The sequence below is a fragment of the Phodopus roborovskii genome, unplaced genomic scaffold (assembly GCF_943737965.1).
Source record: "Phodopus roborovskii unplaced genomic scaffold, PHOROB, whole genome shotgun sequence".
Taxonomy (NCBI): domain Eukaryota; kingdom Metazoa; phylum Chordata; class Mammalia; order Rodentia; family Cricetidae; genus Phodopus; species Phodopus roborovskii.
The window spans coordinates 8,962,818-8,982,078 of record NW_026126480.1 but is presented as its reverse complement, the minus strand read 5'-3'; the positions used below and the strand labels follow the sequence as shown (position 1 = coordinate 8,982,078).

The window sequence follows — 19,261 nt, the reverse complement described above, 5'->3', positions numbered from 1 at the left end:
TCCTGGAGCAGGAGCAAAAACACGGTCTCCAACAAGGCAGAAAGACACACAAGGACTGACAGCTGAAGGCCGTCTCTCACCTCAGCGTGCATATCTGTGTTCATGAGCAGAAACACTTTAAAAATTCCTTTAAAATCCATTAGCAAACATCTTCCTTAAAAATGTATATTTAAAAGTTTTATTATAATAGGGTAATATATTAAATAAATGTGTCAGGAGATTTCCCCACCCAGTTTTATTTGCTTGCTACATTTAATACATGGTATTTCCTTTGAAAATTTTAGTCATATGTAAATGTATATGCATAAAATTGTTCACTACCATATCCAGTGGGGAAAAAAGAATACTTTGACTGGTGACTACAGTACATTTGACATGGTCTTGAATTTTCCTCCAAGGGCCCTTGCAAATATTTCAAAGAGGTAGGTAGTTGTCTCCAGAACTCAGGTGAAACAAACCAATACAACTGCTATCCTCTCAGATATCAACAGAGGAACACAGACTGTCTTAAAAGGCTTTTCACGTAGAACAGTGTGCTTGTTTAAGAGTGGCCTCTGCAGGCTCATATATCTGAATGCTTAGTCCTCAGTTGGTGGAACTGTTTGAGGACTTGGAGGTATAGCACTGTTGGAAGGGCTGGGTCACTGGGATGGGTTTTGCTCTCCCCGCCCGCCCCCTCTTCATGCTCTCAGTTTCTGCTCTAGCACCTGCCTGCTACTATGCTTCCCGCCATGATGGTCATGGACTCAAACACGAAACTGTCAGCCTGCAGTAAACTTTTTCTTCATAACTTGCTTTGGTCAAGGTGATTTAACACAGCAAAAGAAATGTAAATAAGACAAACAGATTTTGTTGTTCTGCCCAGTTGAGACCCATCAGTCCTTGTAATATATAGACAGTATTATTCTTAACAGTCCTTAGGATAGCAAAAAGCTTTTAGTCTGCTCCAGAGAGGTTATACTTAAACACAAAATGGTATCTGATGAATGAGACTATAAAAATCCCTCCCATTTATTCAATAATAACTGGTTATTTTCCAGCACTGTGACAGAAGCTAGGGGCAGAAAATTGAATACATCATTCCTAACCTCAAAGAACTAAGAGTCAAAGGAATCTAATAAGAATACAATTAATTTCCAAACAATGGTATCCACTCTATGACAGATGCTGCACAGGGTACTATGGGCGCAGAGAAGCACCTTCCATAGTTGCGGGACACAGACCTCAGATGATGTTTAAACTGGAACTACAAATAAGACAGTATCTCATCAGGCTGAGGAACCAACATGTGGAAGGTCTAGAAGACAACAGGTTAGGGAGGTGCAAGTATTTTAAAATGACTAGAGCAAAACATGGGCAGAAGACTTGGGCATGTGAAGGCGCTAGAGCTTGAAGGTTCTTGATTCCAAGTTTATTTGGATTTTTCTCCAAAGCTACTTTTCACAGATTTGCTTAGAAAGATCATTTAGGTGGCAAAGAAAACAATCAATTAGGAAAGTGAAAAACACTAGAAAAGGAAAAAAGAAAAATGAAGAACTCTTTAAAGAAAAAAACCCCAAACCTCACCTATTGTCAAAGCTTGAATCAGCAACAATCTGAAGGTTTTCCAAAGAGGAGCCGTCATTTACATGCAGGAACAGAACTTCCTTCTGGGATCTGACTGAACGGATCCATCCCTGAAAAGGAGCATTTTTAAATGTGAGCTTAAAAACCAAACACTGTTACATTTTCATTACACATTCAAAAAAGCTCAGCTGAAAGAAAAAATGCTCACAATCTTGCCTCAACATGTCAAATGTATAAAATGAACTGCTTTGGGCTTACCTGGATGTGTACACAGTTTAACGTGACTTTTATCACGTGAGATGTATATTTAGTGGTCCACCTTGGCTAATAAAGCTCATCATTTTAAATAGGTGCCAAACATTTCATTAAGTTGATGAGCATAATTAGCACAAACAATGTCCTTAATATTGGCTTGTCAGAGGTATTCCACTCTACTCAATTTTTTTAAAAAAAGTTTTCAAGTTGGTGCCTTTCTTCTTATGTCCAATTCTCAGAGAAGGTATTGGATCTCCTAGAACTGGAGTTACACAGGTATGAGCCTGCTGTAGATACTTGAAGAGCAATAAGTACTCTTAAACACTGAGCCATCTCTCAGCCCCAGAAACCCATTCCTTTGTATGTTAGCCAATAAATTAAAATTTTGGAAAAATTATTATTAAAAACAGCCTCTTGAGCATTTTCCAAATGTGATATTTTGATATAGCAAAGACTGGATATTATTTGCTCTGCAGCAGAAACAAAAAGTAACATCTAACAAGTAAAAACACATCATAAAAAGAAAGGCGTCATTGTGAACACAAAGCAACACATAAATTTCAAAGACAATCTTAACTTAAATGACAGGTACATGCAAGTACAAGTGAGAAGTCTTTAAGTAGACTACTAATGCTAGTAACAGCTACACACCCAACCTGAATACAACCAGCATAGGAGTTAACAAAGAACATTTGCAAAGACAAAGATACATTTGACCTATGATCCACATTCCCTGAAGCTGGACTCAGAAGAGGTTGTAAGCCTCTGGATTTAGGTTCTGCCAATGAACTCAGCTGCTCTGGAAAAAAACCTCTAGTTCTCTACAAGTGTGGCAGGTGCGCATAACTGCTGAGACATCTCTCCAACATGCATAAAACAATGAAGATGTATTATGTTAAAAAAAGTTTTCTCTCATACACTGTCTCATTTCCTTCTGTTAAAAGTCTTAATGATTATCATAACTCTTACAAACAAGTAAATGGTGGTTCCAGGATGTTAAACAACTTATGAAAAGTCACATGCTGATGAACTAGTATCCAAATCTGAACCCAAGTCTATGTTCCTAGAAAGTGCTTGCTTGATCTGTGGCCTAAGCCATACAGCATGAAGTGTAAGCCACTGTAGCTTCATGTACAAGGCAATTCATTTTACCACATCTTCCAAAGACATTCTCAACAGTAATTTCCAAAGTGCCACTCTCTTATTTTTACTTACTGGGAAGGTAATAGCAAGCACTTTTAGTGTGTTTCTGTCCTAAACTCTTTGTAAGTATTATGCTATTTAATCTTTACAAGGGCTAAATAAAGTGATGATTATCACTTGTGAAATGAACAGACACTTAGGGAAAAAAATTTAAAAGATGATCCAGGTCATAATTACCAGGTAGTATACTTGGAATTCAAATAGTTATTATTCTGAAGTTCACATTATCAGTAAGCTTTCCTGGAATGCTATTTCTCCACATCTTCTGCCTGGGAACTCATCCTGCTGCTATTTCCACTCCATCAGTTACTGTACCTAGAGATACCATCCTCCAGGACAGTTGATATGCTGGTGCCATCTTCTTGACCTCCACACAGTTCAAGAACTCCCTTTCTGTCTTCTTACAGCTCTTTATTTACAACATTAATAATCATGGCATTGCTGTAAACTAGGGCTAACAAAAATATAATGTGAGTTACACAATTAAAAAAAAATAATTAGAGTCAGAAAGATGGCTCCAAGATAAGAACACTTCCTGCTCTTGCTGAAGACCCAAGTTAGGTTCCTAGTACCATCTGAAGAAACTCACAGCTGTGTCTAGCTCCAGGGGATTCTGACACTTCTGTGTACTTCTATGTACATGGCATAAACTCATGTAGACACATACACATAAATACAAAATAAGTCTTTAAAAAGATTTGTTCCTATTTTAAAAGGAAAATAGGTAATTAATAACATGTTATTCAACCAATTATGCTCCAAATATCACTCACATGTAATCATAAAAGTATATTCAGGTTATTTTCTAAAATCTTCAAAGTTATTATGCGTTTTATAGTTACAACACATCTCCATGCATGAGAAGCCTATCAGGTGCTCAGAGCCACAAGTGCCTGGCAGTTGCCATATTACACTGCTAAGCACTGAAGTGAAAGAAAAGCCTGCTGGGCAGCAGGTTCAGCTCATCTCTGAATCTTCTTTTGACCATCACACAAAAGGCATCATTAATGCATGTCAAATTAATCGATGAATACAGTAAATGATTTTTGATAACTCTGATTTGGATCATGGAACAAGTATGAAACAGAAATAAATGCAAGGAGAGATGCCTGGTCATACTGCTAAACATCAAGAATATAGGGAACCAATCGGTGTGTTTCAGCAATTCAAGAAGAAACAGCCAACCATCAGTCTCACTCTTTGTCCTTTAAGGACCTATTCGAAGCCGCTGCAAATGCTATTAGGAGAAATAATAGTGGCTAATAATGGCCAAGAGGCCTCTGTTCTAAATAGCTTGTGCCTACTATCACGTTTAATTTTCAGAACTCTCCGAAATAGAGACTACTATTACCTCCATGTTCGTAAGAGGAAACCAAGGCCTGGGACACTGTAGTGGCAGGTCCATAATTAACAAGACACTTAGGGCAAGCGAATTAAGCCAAAGCAACTGCAGCCCTAAGTTTGCCAAACTACAATATTCCACTCTTTCTCCTGGTTTATTAATTACATGGAAGCCTCAAGATTAAGAGTCAAGATAGCTAAAAGCTGAAAAGGCATGGGTTCCCATGTGTCCAACTTGTGTCTGTGGACTGTATGAAGCTGTGACTCAGGATAGCTGTGAGTGTAGTCCAAGACAAAACAGTAAACTTTGAGACCTTTTTAATTGGGGGTGGAGTGGGGTGGTTTTTTGGTTTGCTTTTGTAATTCGGTGGCTCGGGTATAAACTTGGTAGGTGACAATATCCTGTTGACACACTTGGAACTAGTATTTCCTGTTAGCCAGGTGAACAGGAAAATGGGAAGATCGGATTTCTGCTCTCAAAGAACTAGGGCAAGACATCCCACGCTATTAAGAGATAAAGGTGGAAAAGGGGGGCGTGTTCGCTTAAACTTTTCTGCATGATTGACACGTTTACAGGTAACACCTCGGTGTCACGAAAAACTGCTGCCGCACTCCTAATCGACAGAACGATTTGCAAAAAGTATCATTACGGTCCCAGAGAAGCATGGACACTCGCGATGTCTTCATTTCCAACTTTGCTCTGCCCACCCTTGGTCGACAGGACCGCTCAGAGTAAAGCTAGTCGTGGCCGGCCCAAGCAAGCTCCAGCAGCCTTCCCACACACCCACCTGCACCGTTACACACTCCCCATTCGCGTCCTGGACCCCGAGGGCGTCCCGCACGCGCAATTTGGCAGAAGCGCGGGGCCTGGGGCAGGAAACGGAGGAGCAGAGGCGCAGAGCGCCTAGCAGGCGCCGGGCACCGAGCATAGCGTGCCCGGCCGGGGCTCCGCAGGGGTGCCGGGGTCCTGACTCGCAGTCCGCCGGGGCAGCCTCTTCACCCGTGCAGTCCTTCCGTCGGGCGCTTGCGTCGCTCTTTCTTCCGAGCTCCGGGCCGTTCCTTCAGGACCTCTCCTCAGCGACCTGCTCCGGAAAGCCGGGGGGTCCACCGCTCAAAGTCACAGGATAGATGTCTGCATGCAATTCAGGTACTACCTGAGAGCACACCCAGAGCCACTGGCCTACGTCACCCCGTGCGCACTCTTGCGTCATCACGCTAGGTGGGGTCTGAGGATGAGCATGCGTGATTGTGTTCCGGAGTTTGCACTCCCGTCAAGGGGCAGGGTGGGGGTGGTGCCAGGAGCCGAGATGGGCGGGGCTAAGGCACAAGGCTTTTAGAGTGTCTCAGAAATAGGAAGCTCCCTTAAAGTCATCTAATCATTCCGTTATAAAATGCCAGGGAGACTGAGGAACACTGAGGGATGGGATTGACGGCTGCAGTAGGCAAGTGTCTGTCCAGATTCTTAGGTGTGAAGAGAAGTTCTGAGCAGTGGGAAGTCAGACTCAAGATCTAGTACCTGCTGAAGTCAAGGTTGTGTGGTATCATACCAAAACACACCATTGCTTAAAAAGAAGAGATTGAAGCATTGCTTACCGACGCTCTTCAAGTTTTTCTTTTTTTTTTACTTGCATTTATTTGACCTGAAAACGGTGACCTTTTCAAATATTCAGCTTCATTTTAAGTTTACACAAAACATTTTTTATATTTCAGCAAAATGCATGATAATGCTTTTATCTAGTTAAACAATAAGAGGTCAAGGTAAGGATGAATTAAAGTTGCCACTGCTTTTGTGCCCACTTTACAGATTACAGGAACAGGGTGACCAGCTGGATACAAGTGTCAGATTTAAACCCAGAAGCTCTGGCTTTATGCACTAAGCTATCAGGCTGTGTGATGTCTCACTGTGGAAAGGGAACCATAGCCCTGTCAATCAAGGAGCATGATACAGAGGCTGATGACTGGGGTGGGGGAGAAGAGAGAGAAAGACAGAGACAGCGAGAGACAGAGACACAAAGACAGACAGAGAGATCATTACAGTATAAACCAGCAAGCACACACATAGATATGTATGTGACAAGTGGAGTGGCAGCCTGGAAAAAGAGATAATTGGGCTGAGTTTTGAGGAAAGTTAGAATTTTGCCAGATGAGAGTATCAGAAACTGCTGGGAGGGCAAATGGCCTGAAAGAACTGTAAAATTCTTCTCTAGATAGACTTGAAAATGTTTCCAGTAAAATACTTTTGGGCACTCCTAGAACCTTGAGAAATGAAAACAAACAAACTTGTAGTCTTCCAAATTATGTGGATATAACTTTTATCTTAAAGTACAAATGTATATTAGATACCCCCCCTTCAAAATAAAAAAGCAAAACCAGCAACCAGCTGTTGTGGGATATTTGTACACTCTGTGAAGATATATTTCTGTGATTGGTGTAATAAAAAGCTAAACAACCAATACTTAGGTAGGAGGTACAGGCAGGACTTCCAGGAAGAAAGAGGAGATAATCAAGGTGCAGAGGAAAAGCCTGTGAGACATGTAGAGAGTCAGACATGCAGAATGAAAAAAAGCTAAAAAGACACATGGAAAAGCATAGATTAATAAAAGCCAGTTGACTTAAGTTCTAAGACCCATGGAACAAGCCTAAGCTAAGGCTGAGCTTTCATAATTAATAAGAAGTCTCTGCTGTGTCATTATTTGGGAGTTGGCTGGCAGGATAGAGAAAGACTCATCACAACCAACAAGTTCATTTTCTCATCAGGTCAGTTTCTGCCTCACTCTTCTTTACTATGCTGGATTTTGAGAACTGTAGTCCGAGTCTCGGGGAGACTGTCTTCTTCTATTTAGACCAGAGCAATTAGAAATGTACGTAATTAGAAAAGTCTAAGCAGAGGACCATTGTTCAGTATCCCAATGAAAAAGAAACCCAGAGGGTGAAATGGAAAATTAGTAACGGTTAATCAACTATACAGGGAAGGTTGATCCTCACCCGCATGCCTCCTACTGAGATCCAATCACTCCCTGTATCTTTTACTGTATCAAATCATATCATTTTAAAACCTGATTTGTCTTCAATGTTTGAATTCACACTTCTGTCTATAGATTCATCACTTTCCAGATAGTAGCAAGAATGACATCTCTAATGTGAATATTGTACCATGTCAGCCATAACTATTGGTAGTGTGTGATAGAATGACTATTATATGCCAAGAACACTTTTTGTATTAGCTCCATCATCACAATAGTCCTTGCCCTCCCCAAGGTTAGAAGGAACTAAAGCTTAGAGAGCTTTTGTAATACACACCATGTTACTTAACAGTCTTGTTCCAGTCCATGCTCTTACTCATTTTGTTACTCTAGTGATTAAACACCCATGAATTGTCCCCCCTACAACATATGAACACTTGTCGTCTATAGGATGTCTAATAGACCTTCTCTGATCCACAAGGTTCACTGAAGTGAGAGACAGAAATGAAACGAAGGTGTTGTTAACCTCTGATAATTTGAATCTGCGCAGTGAATGGTGTCAGCATTATTCCTGAGCTCTGGGAACTTATTTTCTTTTAAGTAAAAACATATTTTATGCATATGGGTGCATGCATGTTTGTGTACCACATGTGTGCCTAGTGTCCACAGAGGCCAGAATAGGGTATTGTATCTCCTCAAACTGGAGTTACAGACAGTTGTAAGCTGCCATGTGGTTACTTGGAATCAAACCTCTTCCTCTGGAAGAGGACCACCGAGCCAACTCTCCAGCCCCTCTGGGAAGGTTTTAATACAGTTCTACATTAACACATTTTAGCTAACTTGAGCCAGAAACATCTTACAATCCTTTCTTTTACTCTAAGCTGGCATTCACTTGTGTTTGCAACATATTCTTTTTCTTAAGGAGAATACTCTAAATTCAGAAGGCTCTGGTCGCATGAAACTAGATATGACTTCGACTTAAAAAATACTTCAGTAAATATACTGGACACATTTAAATGATTGTCTATGTATTATAGCCTAAAACACATTCATGTTGAACTTCACAAGGTCCTTGCAAATTGTTTTCTGAGTTTACATGCTCTCTAGCATGCTATGGAAGTTCCCAGAGTTACCTTCAGTGACAATTGCTATAAATAGACTTCCTAATTTTTACCATAAGGGGAAGGAATGTGTTAGTGTTTCAGAAGTTTATGCTTTGGTTGACTTCTTTCTGTTCATCAGAATTCTATTTTATTGTAACTCCATTTTCTTTTTTCAGTGCGTGAACAAAACCATGAGCCTGGCAATCAGAAGTCCTTGCTTAAGTCTTACCTATATGACCTATGATGGAACATTCAAGAAGTCACTTGTACTCTCAAGTTGAAGGGTTGGAGATGAAAGAGGGAGGGTATTAGTGTGTGTGTGGGGGGGGTAGTCTCACTGATTCACTAAGCTAGATTTGGGTGGACTCTGCTTTGTTCATGGCACCCTATCTGGCATTACTATCACCACAGGAAACATAAGATACTTATGGCCAGTTTGAATTCATTATTATAACCTCAGAGTCACCAATAATGTGTCACTGCTGATTAAGGGAAGGACATTATTGAGGGACTGCTCGTAGTGTAATATAACTGACATTTGAATTCCCCGCTTCCTCTCACTGTGTCTTCTGTTGTTCCTGTCTATCTGTTGTATGGGTCAGAATCCAGGCTTGCTTGAAGACTGTCAAATGACTTTAATTGTGTGTGCCCATAACAAAGGGCTTTGCTCTGTATTTACTGACAAGCACAGGAAGTATCACATGGAGAAGGAATGAGGGAAGATTTACAAAATGTTTCAATTCAGTTTTATAAGGGATTAAATCACTGACCCTAACTGACCCCACTGACCCAGACAAGACAACAAACAATATTACAAACATCATTGTTTATCCAGCGATATGTTTATGCTGTGTTTAGTGTTTACAGTGGTTGCTCATTTTATAATTTCATCCTATTTGCTGTTTTCAGAAAATGGTTATTATGACATTACTCATGGGTCAGGGCCATGGAAGAGCACATAACTGAAAAATTACAGATCTGCATTAACTTGGGTTGTAAAGCTGATCTCATGGGACAGGTAGGGCAAGTAAGGTTGGTTGTTACATTGTTCTTTTATAGGCATGTTAAATAAACAGGCTGAGTACTCAGTAGAGTAGCAGTTTTAAGTGACCTCAAGGTTTATTATTAGCTATGACTGTGAGGTTCAGCAAAAGCTTAGAATGTAAGTGATATATTTATCTTTTTGTCTGAGTAGCTCTGTCCTGGAACTCACTCTATCGAATAGGCTGGCCTCAAACTCAAAGATCTTCCTTCCTCTGCTTCCCAAGTGCTGAGAGTGAAGGCATATACCACCATACCTGGTGGGATACATTTGTCTTAATGCATTGTCACACATAATATTGCAGATAAGGAAACCCTGAATGCTCAAGATTTTTTTTAAAGCACTCTTTAAATTTAGGAGTGGTTGGGCATAACTGGAATAGACAGATTGCTGCTAATTCTGATTTTGTTCAGTTAATTCTAGATAATTATTAATTAGCTGACCCATTGGCAGACACTTGTATTTCCTGAAATGGAGTTAAAAGTGAATCATAATGTCTACTGCAAATAGGTCAGTGTGTGAGGCATACCATTTTTATGTCTTATTATTTGGGGGTAAATTGTAAAATAATTGTCTGGGTTTTCACTGTTGAGGTTGAAAGGAGGTTAAAATGCTTTTGTTATTCCATGAATAAGAGAAAAAATGCATAAAACATAAATTTATAGTTAAGGAATATTTATAGAAATGAAACTTGTGTCAACATTATATGGGTCAAGGTAAAGAGCATTGCTAAGCAGCATTCCAGCCACTTTACCTTTCCAGTCACAGCTTTCTACCCACAGGGGCTGCTAACTATGTAACCTTTTTTGGTAGTGATTTTCTTTAGAGTTTAACAATCTAAGTAGGTAGCATAAACATTATAATTTTATTTTCTTTATATTTGAACTCATGCAAATATAATCTTGCAGAATGTATTACTTTGTGTGTGACTTGTTTGCTTAACATTATTTTCATGAGGCCCAGCTATACCATTGCCTCTAGCCACACATTAGTTTTCTCCACTCATCTTCAGTTTCATTCTCTATAATTTTAGGTTGACCTGTGGTCAGCCACGGTCCAAAAATGTTAAACAGAAAATTGCAGAAACAATTCAAAGGTTTTAAATAGGGTATCATTCTGAGGAACATCATGAATCTGACACAGAGTGCTCCCTCTCACATGGGGCATCTCTTTGTTCTGTATATCCACCCTGCTATATACACCTTCTGTCTGTTAGTCACTTGGTAGCCATTTCATTTACCAAGTTAAAAAACACATATGGTTGGCAAGATGACTTAGCAGGAATAATGCTTGCCATACAAGTATGAGGGCCAAAGTTTGGACCCAGAACCCATATAAAAGGTGTGTAGGTATGGCAGCCAGCCTGCAATCCCAATGCACCCAGAGGCAGAAATGAGGAATCCACAGAGCAAGCTGGTTAACCAGACTAGCTAAAACAGGAAGCTCTTGGTTCAAGTGAGATACCCAGCCTCAAGATGTAATATTGAGAGTGACTGAGGAAGACACTCTGTCAATCTTGAACCTCCATATGTTCATGTATACATGTGAACATACATGCACACATGCATGCACATACCATACACAGATGCAAAATGAATCCGTGGTATAGATGAGGTGTGGGATGCTATTTGGCTTCAGGCATTCACTGGGGTATTAGAAGATACCCCAAGGAAAGGGAGCAATACTAAAACTTGTTCATTTTTTCATGATGTGTATTATCTCATTTAGTCAATGTAACTGCATTAGTTCATTTTTGGTTATTTGAACAAACAAATAAACAAAGGACTCATGACCCTGAGTAATGTCTATTGAAAAGAGGTTTATTTATCTCACAGTTGTGGAGGCTGTAACTCCAATGTTGAGCAGCTCCATCTGTTCCAGCTCTGTTGAGATCCTCTTTGATTGTGTCATAACATGGTGGGTGGCATCACTATGGGAATGTGTGAGGATGAGAGATTGAATGATGTGTTAGGAATTCAGAGAGGGGTTCGGGGCCCACTGTTGTTTATTGCTGTTGGTGTCACATAGTCTATGCCAGATTACATGGCGAGCTTCAGGGAAGAAAATTAAAGCTTGAAATTTCTCTGTTCACTGTTCAAGGCTGATTCTGGCTACTCGCAAGTATTTTTGTGCACGATTAACCTCAAGCTTCAAATCAGAAAAGAACATGATGCTTTAAAGAATGAACTCACTTCATTAAACCAGAGTTAACCCCTTCTCAAAGTAGTGCCCTTACCCACTTAACCATCTCCCACTAGGACCCATTTATTTTATGCTTCACGATCCTGTAATGCTGATTCATACTGACAATCAAAGCCTCCAGCACATGAACCCTTGAAGGGCAACCCACCCCTAGGCCATAGCAATAACTACATTTTTTAAAAATTCATTTTCCTTAATGGACATTTTGTTTGTTTCTACATCAGAGCTCTTAAGAGTAACGTTGTGCATATAGTTCATTATAAATGTGAATCAGTTAACTTGAGAGTAATATCTAAGAGTTAAATTACTATATTATAGGATTTGAAACCTTTGCCTGTGCTGAAAACAACTTTTCCAAAGTGTCACCTTCCAGACTTTGTGTTACTTGACAGCCTCTTAACTCACCAGTGTGTGTGTGTGTGTGTGTGTGTGTGTGTGTGTGTGTGTGAGAGAGAGAGAGAGAGAGAGAGAGAGAGAGAGAGAGAGAGAGAGAGCGCTTGGGGTAAAACTTAGGGCTTTGCACATGTTAGGTAAATGATCCACCACTTCCCAACTCCCTTCTCAGACTTAAAAATAAATCATATGTATGTGTGTGTGCCTGCCTGTTTATACCCACACATTGTTTGTGCAGTGTCTATCCATAGATGCCTAATGTCAATGTCAGTTCCCCTGGAACTGGAGTTATAGGTTGTGAGCCAGCCATATGATATGTGTCAGGGTGTTAAGAACCAAACCCTGGGTCTCTGAAAGAGCAGCAAGTGCTTTTAACTCCTGAACCACCTCTCTAGCCTCTGTCAAACTTTTTGATGTATCTGTATCAGTAAAGGTGGAGGTCCATCTCATACTTATTTCTTCCTTGTCATTTAAATTTGCATTTCCATGATTTTAATTCTTGCTGAGTACTCCTCTCAGTGTTTGTTTATTTATTTATTTATTTATTTTTGACCACTCTTGGATGAATTGACTGAGTATTTTGCCCATTTTCTATTGAGTGAGCTTATTTAGATTTCCTGGTTTTCTTATTAAATCTATACAAAGTTTAAGGTGTATCTCTGGATATATGAGCTCTCTTCAGTTAAATGCATGGCAAGTATCTTCAACAATGCTGTGGACTGTCTTTACAATGGCATGCTGTGCAAAAAGGGCTGAGGGATAGTGAGCCTTGATAAACATCTTATCCCTTGCTTTAAAAACAACATTCAGCTCTTAAGGAATATTAAGATACCTTATACTTTTTCTGATAATGTAGGCCCAACATCTTTTGTTTCACCTGCTATTTTTTGAAAATGGATTTTTTTTATTGAAATGCCTATTTCCTTATGTTCCTGCATTCCTTATTGTACAACTAATGTTTGTCTATATGATGATCTTCCTGGAACAATCTGTAAAGCTTGGGATGTTGCTGTGCATCTTTCAAAGCTGCTTCTGGCTGTTTGCAAATATTCTCATGCATGACTAACTTCTAAAACTTCAAACCAGAAAGTAATATAATTCAGAAAAGTAAAATTGTATATAGGAGATAACAAAATCTGAGTCTATCCTTTTGTGTCCATATTTTCTTTTGAATTGTGCAGAACTTCAAAGGTTGTGAATAGCTTTTGAAACTGTGTCTTACTGAATACACAGCTTTATAATGAGCACCCCATCATGTCTTGGATGTCTTTTTTATTATTTTACCTGCATTTTTTTTTTTAGCTTTTTCCGTTGATAGGGTGGAATTGAAAAGTAAGGACAATTTTTCCCTAAAGTTGCCCAAAATATGAACAAAAAAAGGATATGCTTCAGAAAGAGTACATTCTATAAATGTTCAGGTTATTGTAGGGATTGACGCTTTATTAGTGAACGAGTTTTAGTTCATAACTGTAAATACTGACATTTGGTTAGTTTTTTTTTTTTGGTCTTTAAATTTTCTCAAATCATATGCCCAGTTATTTTCTACAGCTTTGGAAGACCAATCCCAGTTCTCCACTCTTGGAATGACTTTGCCATTGGCTGTAGGGTCTGTGAACTTTTAGTGAATGCCTCATCCTATAGGGGAGTTCCCTAATTATCCTGAGAATTGCAGCTCCCATGGTATATGCTCAACTTTAGCTACATAATGTGAATGATAAAGTATTTTCTGGCTCTGCCCCCCCCAAAAAAAGTGCACAAATTCTAAATATAGGAAAGTGTCGTGCTTGTGATGGGGAATTTGGAAGTATGTTTTTCCTAGAATCCATGCTATCAGCACTCACCATTGGTAAACATTGAGCAGATAATTGTTTGAGTGTTTAAAACACCAAAGGAGACAATGTTAGTCCTTATTTTTATAAGAAGTAAAAACCCATTGACTATTTTGTATAACTGGTTGAGTGCAGAGGAGGCTTGTGAAAAAGTACATTGGGACAGAATAGCAAGCTGATTATATAACTAGTCACACTCAGGAATTCAGAGAACAGAATGCTGCCATGTAGATTTATTCCTTCAGCAGAATTCCCTTGAGTTCTACTAACTCATACAAACAGTAACGGGGAAGACTGAAGGGCAGTGTGGCTTCCTCTGAATAGAACTTTATCCTTTTCTCCAGATTTGTGCTTTCAGAATCATGTATCCTGATAGATCTGGGAATGTAAACTTTCATTTCCCAGGCATAAAATTAAGCAGTTTTAACTTCATTTAAGCATGCATGCCACAAGAATATGGTTTATGTGGGTGTTTTTTTTTTTGTAAATTACACCAAGAAGCACTGATATGATGTGCATTTTGGTAATATTTTTACCATTTATTAATTTGGAGTTCTGGTGAGGCTGAGGCAGGAAGATCACAAGTTCAAGGCTGGCCTGAGCTACATAATGGGTTTGAAATTAATCTGGGCTATATATTGAGTTCAAAGCCAACATGGACTATCTAGTGAGAAGCTATTAACACATACGTAGTCTCTCTCCCTTTCTATTTCTCTCTCTCTCTGTCTTTATATAAGTTTAACTTTTCCTAGTGACTTATCATGGTAATGATGATATTTGCTTTCTGGTATTCATATTCTTGTGTATTAATCACACTGGATTAGTTCATGTAACCAAAAGAATACAAATATAAATGTGTTTTATATTTACGTGTGCGAGATGTCTAAGGACATGTATATATGTGATGTGTGTGTGTATTTTCATGTCTATGGGCACATGTGTGTGTGCAGACATTCATGCACAAATATGCATGTATGTGTGTTCGTGTGTGTGTGTGTGTGTGTGTAGGCCAGAGGTTAGTGTCTCCTTTTTCCCACCTTTCCAACACACCTCTTCATTTGTCCTGGTAGCATTGGGAACAGTGTGTCACACAGTATACCCTTTTGTCCAATCAGCTTTACTAGCAAATGCTCATTGCAGTAAGTCATTGGTTTGGTTCAAGACCTCTGGTTTCTGGTACCCTCATCCCTGGATCTTCACTGAAACTCTTCTGGGATATTTTATGGTCACCCTGAGTCATGGAGGTCCTGTGGGTATTGTTCCCCAGGACCAGTTCCTTCTTGCGCTCCAGCAGATCTGAGACAGGGCAGATGTTTGAGTGGGCTAACCCAAGGTTTGGCTGTGGGCCTGGGTGGTAGCTGAGCTGGTTGGTCCAGGCTATAGATGCTGCCCACCTCAGGTGAGGGAACAGAGCCATCAGGGTTAATTCTCCCTAGCCTGTGATGAGGGGTGGAGCCATTTCCCCTGAGTGCAGGGGCCAGCTCTCCTGTAATGGTTGAGGTCCAGGTTTCTTGCTGCAATGTCCAGCTGAAGGCAGAGCCAGCTTTCCCAGGGCCAGCAAAGGAAGGGGCTGGCTCAGTATGGCCCTCTGATTTCATCACTTATGGTTTCTATGGCCCCCTGAGGTGACACAGGCCACAGACATCAACACAGACCCCAGCTGCAGATGGACCACAGAGCCAGACACGGCCCTTGGCAGCAGCACTGGCATGGATGACACTCGGGATCTTGGTGGAAGCCCGGGCAACTCAGATCTGAATGGCTCCCACAGCGGCATGGACCTCACACACCAAAAAGGTCATAGGTTGCAGCCCCAACCCAGGGCTTCAGTGTGACCTTTGGGCCTCAGACTTTAACACAGACCCCAGCTTCCATAGGACTGAGGACCCAGACATGATCCTCAGTAGCAGCTGGGTCTGAATGCTACCATGTCCCCGGGTGGCAGTGCAGGTCACTCAGATTGGCAAGGCTTCAGCAGCAGCATGGCCCTTGGACACCAACATAGCCCAGGACCTTGGGCATCTGCATGGCTTTCAATGGTAACACAAGCCTCAGGTGTCAACACAGGCTCTGGCTGCAATAGGGCCACAGATCCAGACAGGGCCCTCAGTAGTAGCTCTGGCCTAGACACCATGGCATTGGGTAGCAGTGCAGGCCACTCAGATCTGTTTGGCCCCAGCTGCAGCATGGCCCCAGGACAACAACATAGCTCCAGGTGACAGCCTAGACCCTAGGAATCAACATGGTCCTTGATAGCAACAGGAGCAGTAGAGCTGTAGACATGGCCCTCAGCTGCAGCTGTGGCCTGGATGGCATCACGACACCAGCAAGTATGTACCACTCAGATCTGTGTGGCCCCAGCTGCATCATGGTAACATGGGCCACGGACATTAACATAGACCCTGGCTGCTATAGGGCCACAGACCCAGACATAGACCTTGGCAGCAGTCCAGGCTGGACATCACCATGGGCACTGGTGGCAAGCAGGCCACCCACATCAGTCTAATCTTCACTGCCTTTATTTCTTCCATTCTGCCTCTTTCCACAGCACATAAACCATTGTGCTTTTCTTTCTCTCCTGTTTCTCTACCACATATTTGCTCATCATAATTGGACCAATCTGCCTGGTGTTACAAGGTACTGGGTGGAACGATGGGTATCTTCACACCAGCTTGGGCCTTGAGGGGTCCTGGCTGGCCTGTGGGTGGCTAGCAACTGCCTGAGCAGAAAGAGGACAAATTTCTTCCTTGAACTCAAAGCTCATTGATTTGACTAGTGTAGCTAGTCAGCTGGCTGGGGAGATTTTGACTCTGCCTCCTGCATACTAAGATTACAGGGCAGCACCACACCCATCCACATAGGTCCTGGGGCTCCAAACTCTGGTCCTCAAGCTTACACAGCAAGTGCTTTACCCACCGAGCTGTCTCCTCAGCCTTGTTGGAGTGATTTCTTACACAATAATTGGTAACCTGTATCCTGGTAAATATATCTCTTCCTAGCTTTATGAAAAATATTGGTTGTCACAGTTTCCCACCTCCTTTGAGCAAAAGAATAAAATACATTCATAATACTGACTCGTGGTAGTAAGAGAATGGGGGAGAGAAATCTGAAGTCTTTCAGATTCTTCCTAGAAAAGCAAACCCAAATTCCTCCAGATTCAGACATAATTCCTTGGGGGGTGGGTGGGTAATAGCTGTTCTCCTCCTCATCCTCTTAGAACCAGTGATGTGGAACACAATCCATTATCATATAGTGATGGGAGATGTCATTCTGTATATGTTTCTCATACTGGTTAATGAATAAAGCACTGTTGGCCAATAAGAAAGGAAGATAGGAGGGACTAGGAGACAAGGAGGAAAGAGGAAGTAGGGAGGAGGAGTCAAGATGGAGAGACTGGGGAGACAAGACACCAGCGGGCTCTCTGGTAAGAGCATGTGGAAATACATAGATTAACAGCAATGGGTTATATTTAAGACAGAGCTAGCCGATAAGAAACAAGTAACTAGCCAACAACATTATATCAAATACAGAGTATCTGTGTGTTAATTGGGGCAGGTGTGGCAGCGAGACAAGACCAGGGGCAGGAGGAAAAAATTCTATTCCTTACATATCTAAAGCCATATCTAAAGGTCTGAGAAGACATCAAGATAACAGAGGTCTTAACTATGGTGACATAGAAGCTTGGGTAGGAGAAGCCATCTCCAAAGGTTTGAATAGATATCAACATGTCAGATGTTATAACTGTGGTAAGATAGGACATCTAAGAAGAAATTTTAGGCAAAGCTTCCCTAGAAATAACACTCCCAGGAATGTATCAAACAGAAGGCCTCAGCCTCCTGGGTTATGTAGAAGGTGTGGCAAAGGCAGACACTGGACAAATGAGTGTAGATCGACCAGAGACAAGCAAGGAAACCCTTTACCATTGGGAAACTCCTTGGGGGGCCTCTCAAAGGCCCCATATCACAGGTGGTCCCAGTCACAGTGGAAGACAATCTCCCACAGTCAATTAGAAAATTCTGTGCCTATTATAAAAACTTATACCGCTCTGGATGACAAACTAGTGATGGAAGTTGAATCAAACACGACAGAAGGAAATAAAATACATATATTTTGGCAAACCTCTATAAATAGTCAAAGGCCTAGGATGATAGTTAAGATGAATAACAGACTGATGGAATACTTGACACTATCATAACTAATAAATCTTGGCCTCGAAGATGGCCCCTGCATGAGGTAAATGTTCAATTCTTAGGGAATAGAACCCTGTAAAACAGAGCACAAGATGGATTTAATGTATAGGACAGAGGACAGAGAGGAAGGTTGAGACCATATGTGGCTGATGTAGTGATAAATTTATGGGATCATGATCTATTACAGCAATGGAATACACAGATTAACATTCCTCCAGTATTACATAGGAACCATAAACAACGTCATGATTGTGGAAAAAATATTATAAAGTACTATACAAGACAGATACCAAATATCATCGGTTCCCACTGATATGCAATGATACCTTTTGGGTGTTTTTTTGTTGCTGCTTTTTCATTAATAGATACAGGGAAAGCTCCCCTGACCTTAAATGGTGTGGAAAATTTTAAGTCTTTTTCATGCCCTGTTACCTGTAGTTCTTCTGATGTATCAGACTGAAGGTCTGTAAAGCCTGAAACCTATTCACCATTTTCTTTGAGTGTTTGAACTTCTTGAATCAAATAACTTTCTAGAGACTTCATTGCATCAGTCAGTTTCTTACTTTTTCCAACTACAAATGATTCCATGTTTTTAATATTCTCATCCTTAGATATTATCTGAATGGCATGTAAACTGCTTTCCAGAAACAATGTTCTATCTGCTAGCTTGCCATTATCCTTAGACATGGAAGAGATTCTATCATCTAGTCTTTCTATCTGATGTTCCAGTTTTTTAAACTTATTAGTAGCTGTTTTCTGCTAGTGTGTAAATGCATTGCATTGTTTCTGTTCTGATTATTGAGGCATCGGACATGGAACAAATTCTGTTTTCTACTTGGTCATTTTTATGTTCCATGTTTTGTATTCTACCTCTCAGCTCTCTATTGCCATCTTCAATATTTTGAATCTTTGTTACTAAGTCTCCTATGGCTTGTACAAGTTCCTTATTGTTTGCTGTAATCTCAAACCATTTCTTTAAGAATATCATGTTAATGATAAAACCCATTACTATTACAAAATAAATGTACATATTGTCCATTCATAATTTTCTTCTGCTAAAATTCCTTCTATATATGAAGTAAAAGAATTCCTAAAGTCCTGCATTGTAAAATTATCTGCCATAGGTATGGAATAATTGGTCTCAGATATTATATCAGCTTAAATTGCAAAGGAT

General features: G+C 40.5%; 1 protein-coding gene across 1 annotated transcript in view; it reads right to left on the bottom strand.

Moving 5' to 3' along the window:
- The window catches only part of Nars2 (asparaginyl-tRNA synthetase 2, mitochondrial), an 85,718-nt gene extending 80,384 nt beyond the window's left edge, over window positions 1–5,334 (bottom strand). Inside the window, exons 1-2 of the mRNA XM_051192263.1 lie at window positions 5,154–5,334; window positions 1,567–1,676 (exon numbers count right to left, since the gene is read on the bottom strand). Of these exons, the coding sequence (XP_051048220.1) occupies window positions 1,567–1,676; window positions 5,154–5,294 (251 nt within the window). The 5' untranslated portion in view covers window positions 5,295–5,334. The remainder of the gene's footprint in view (window positions 1–1,566; window positions 1,677–5,153) is intronic.
- Window positions 5,335–19,261: the final 13,927 nt, after the last annotated feature.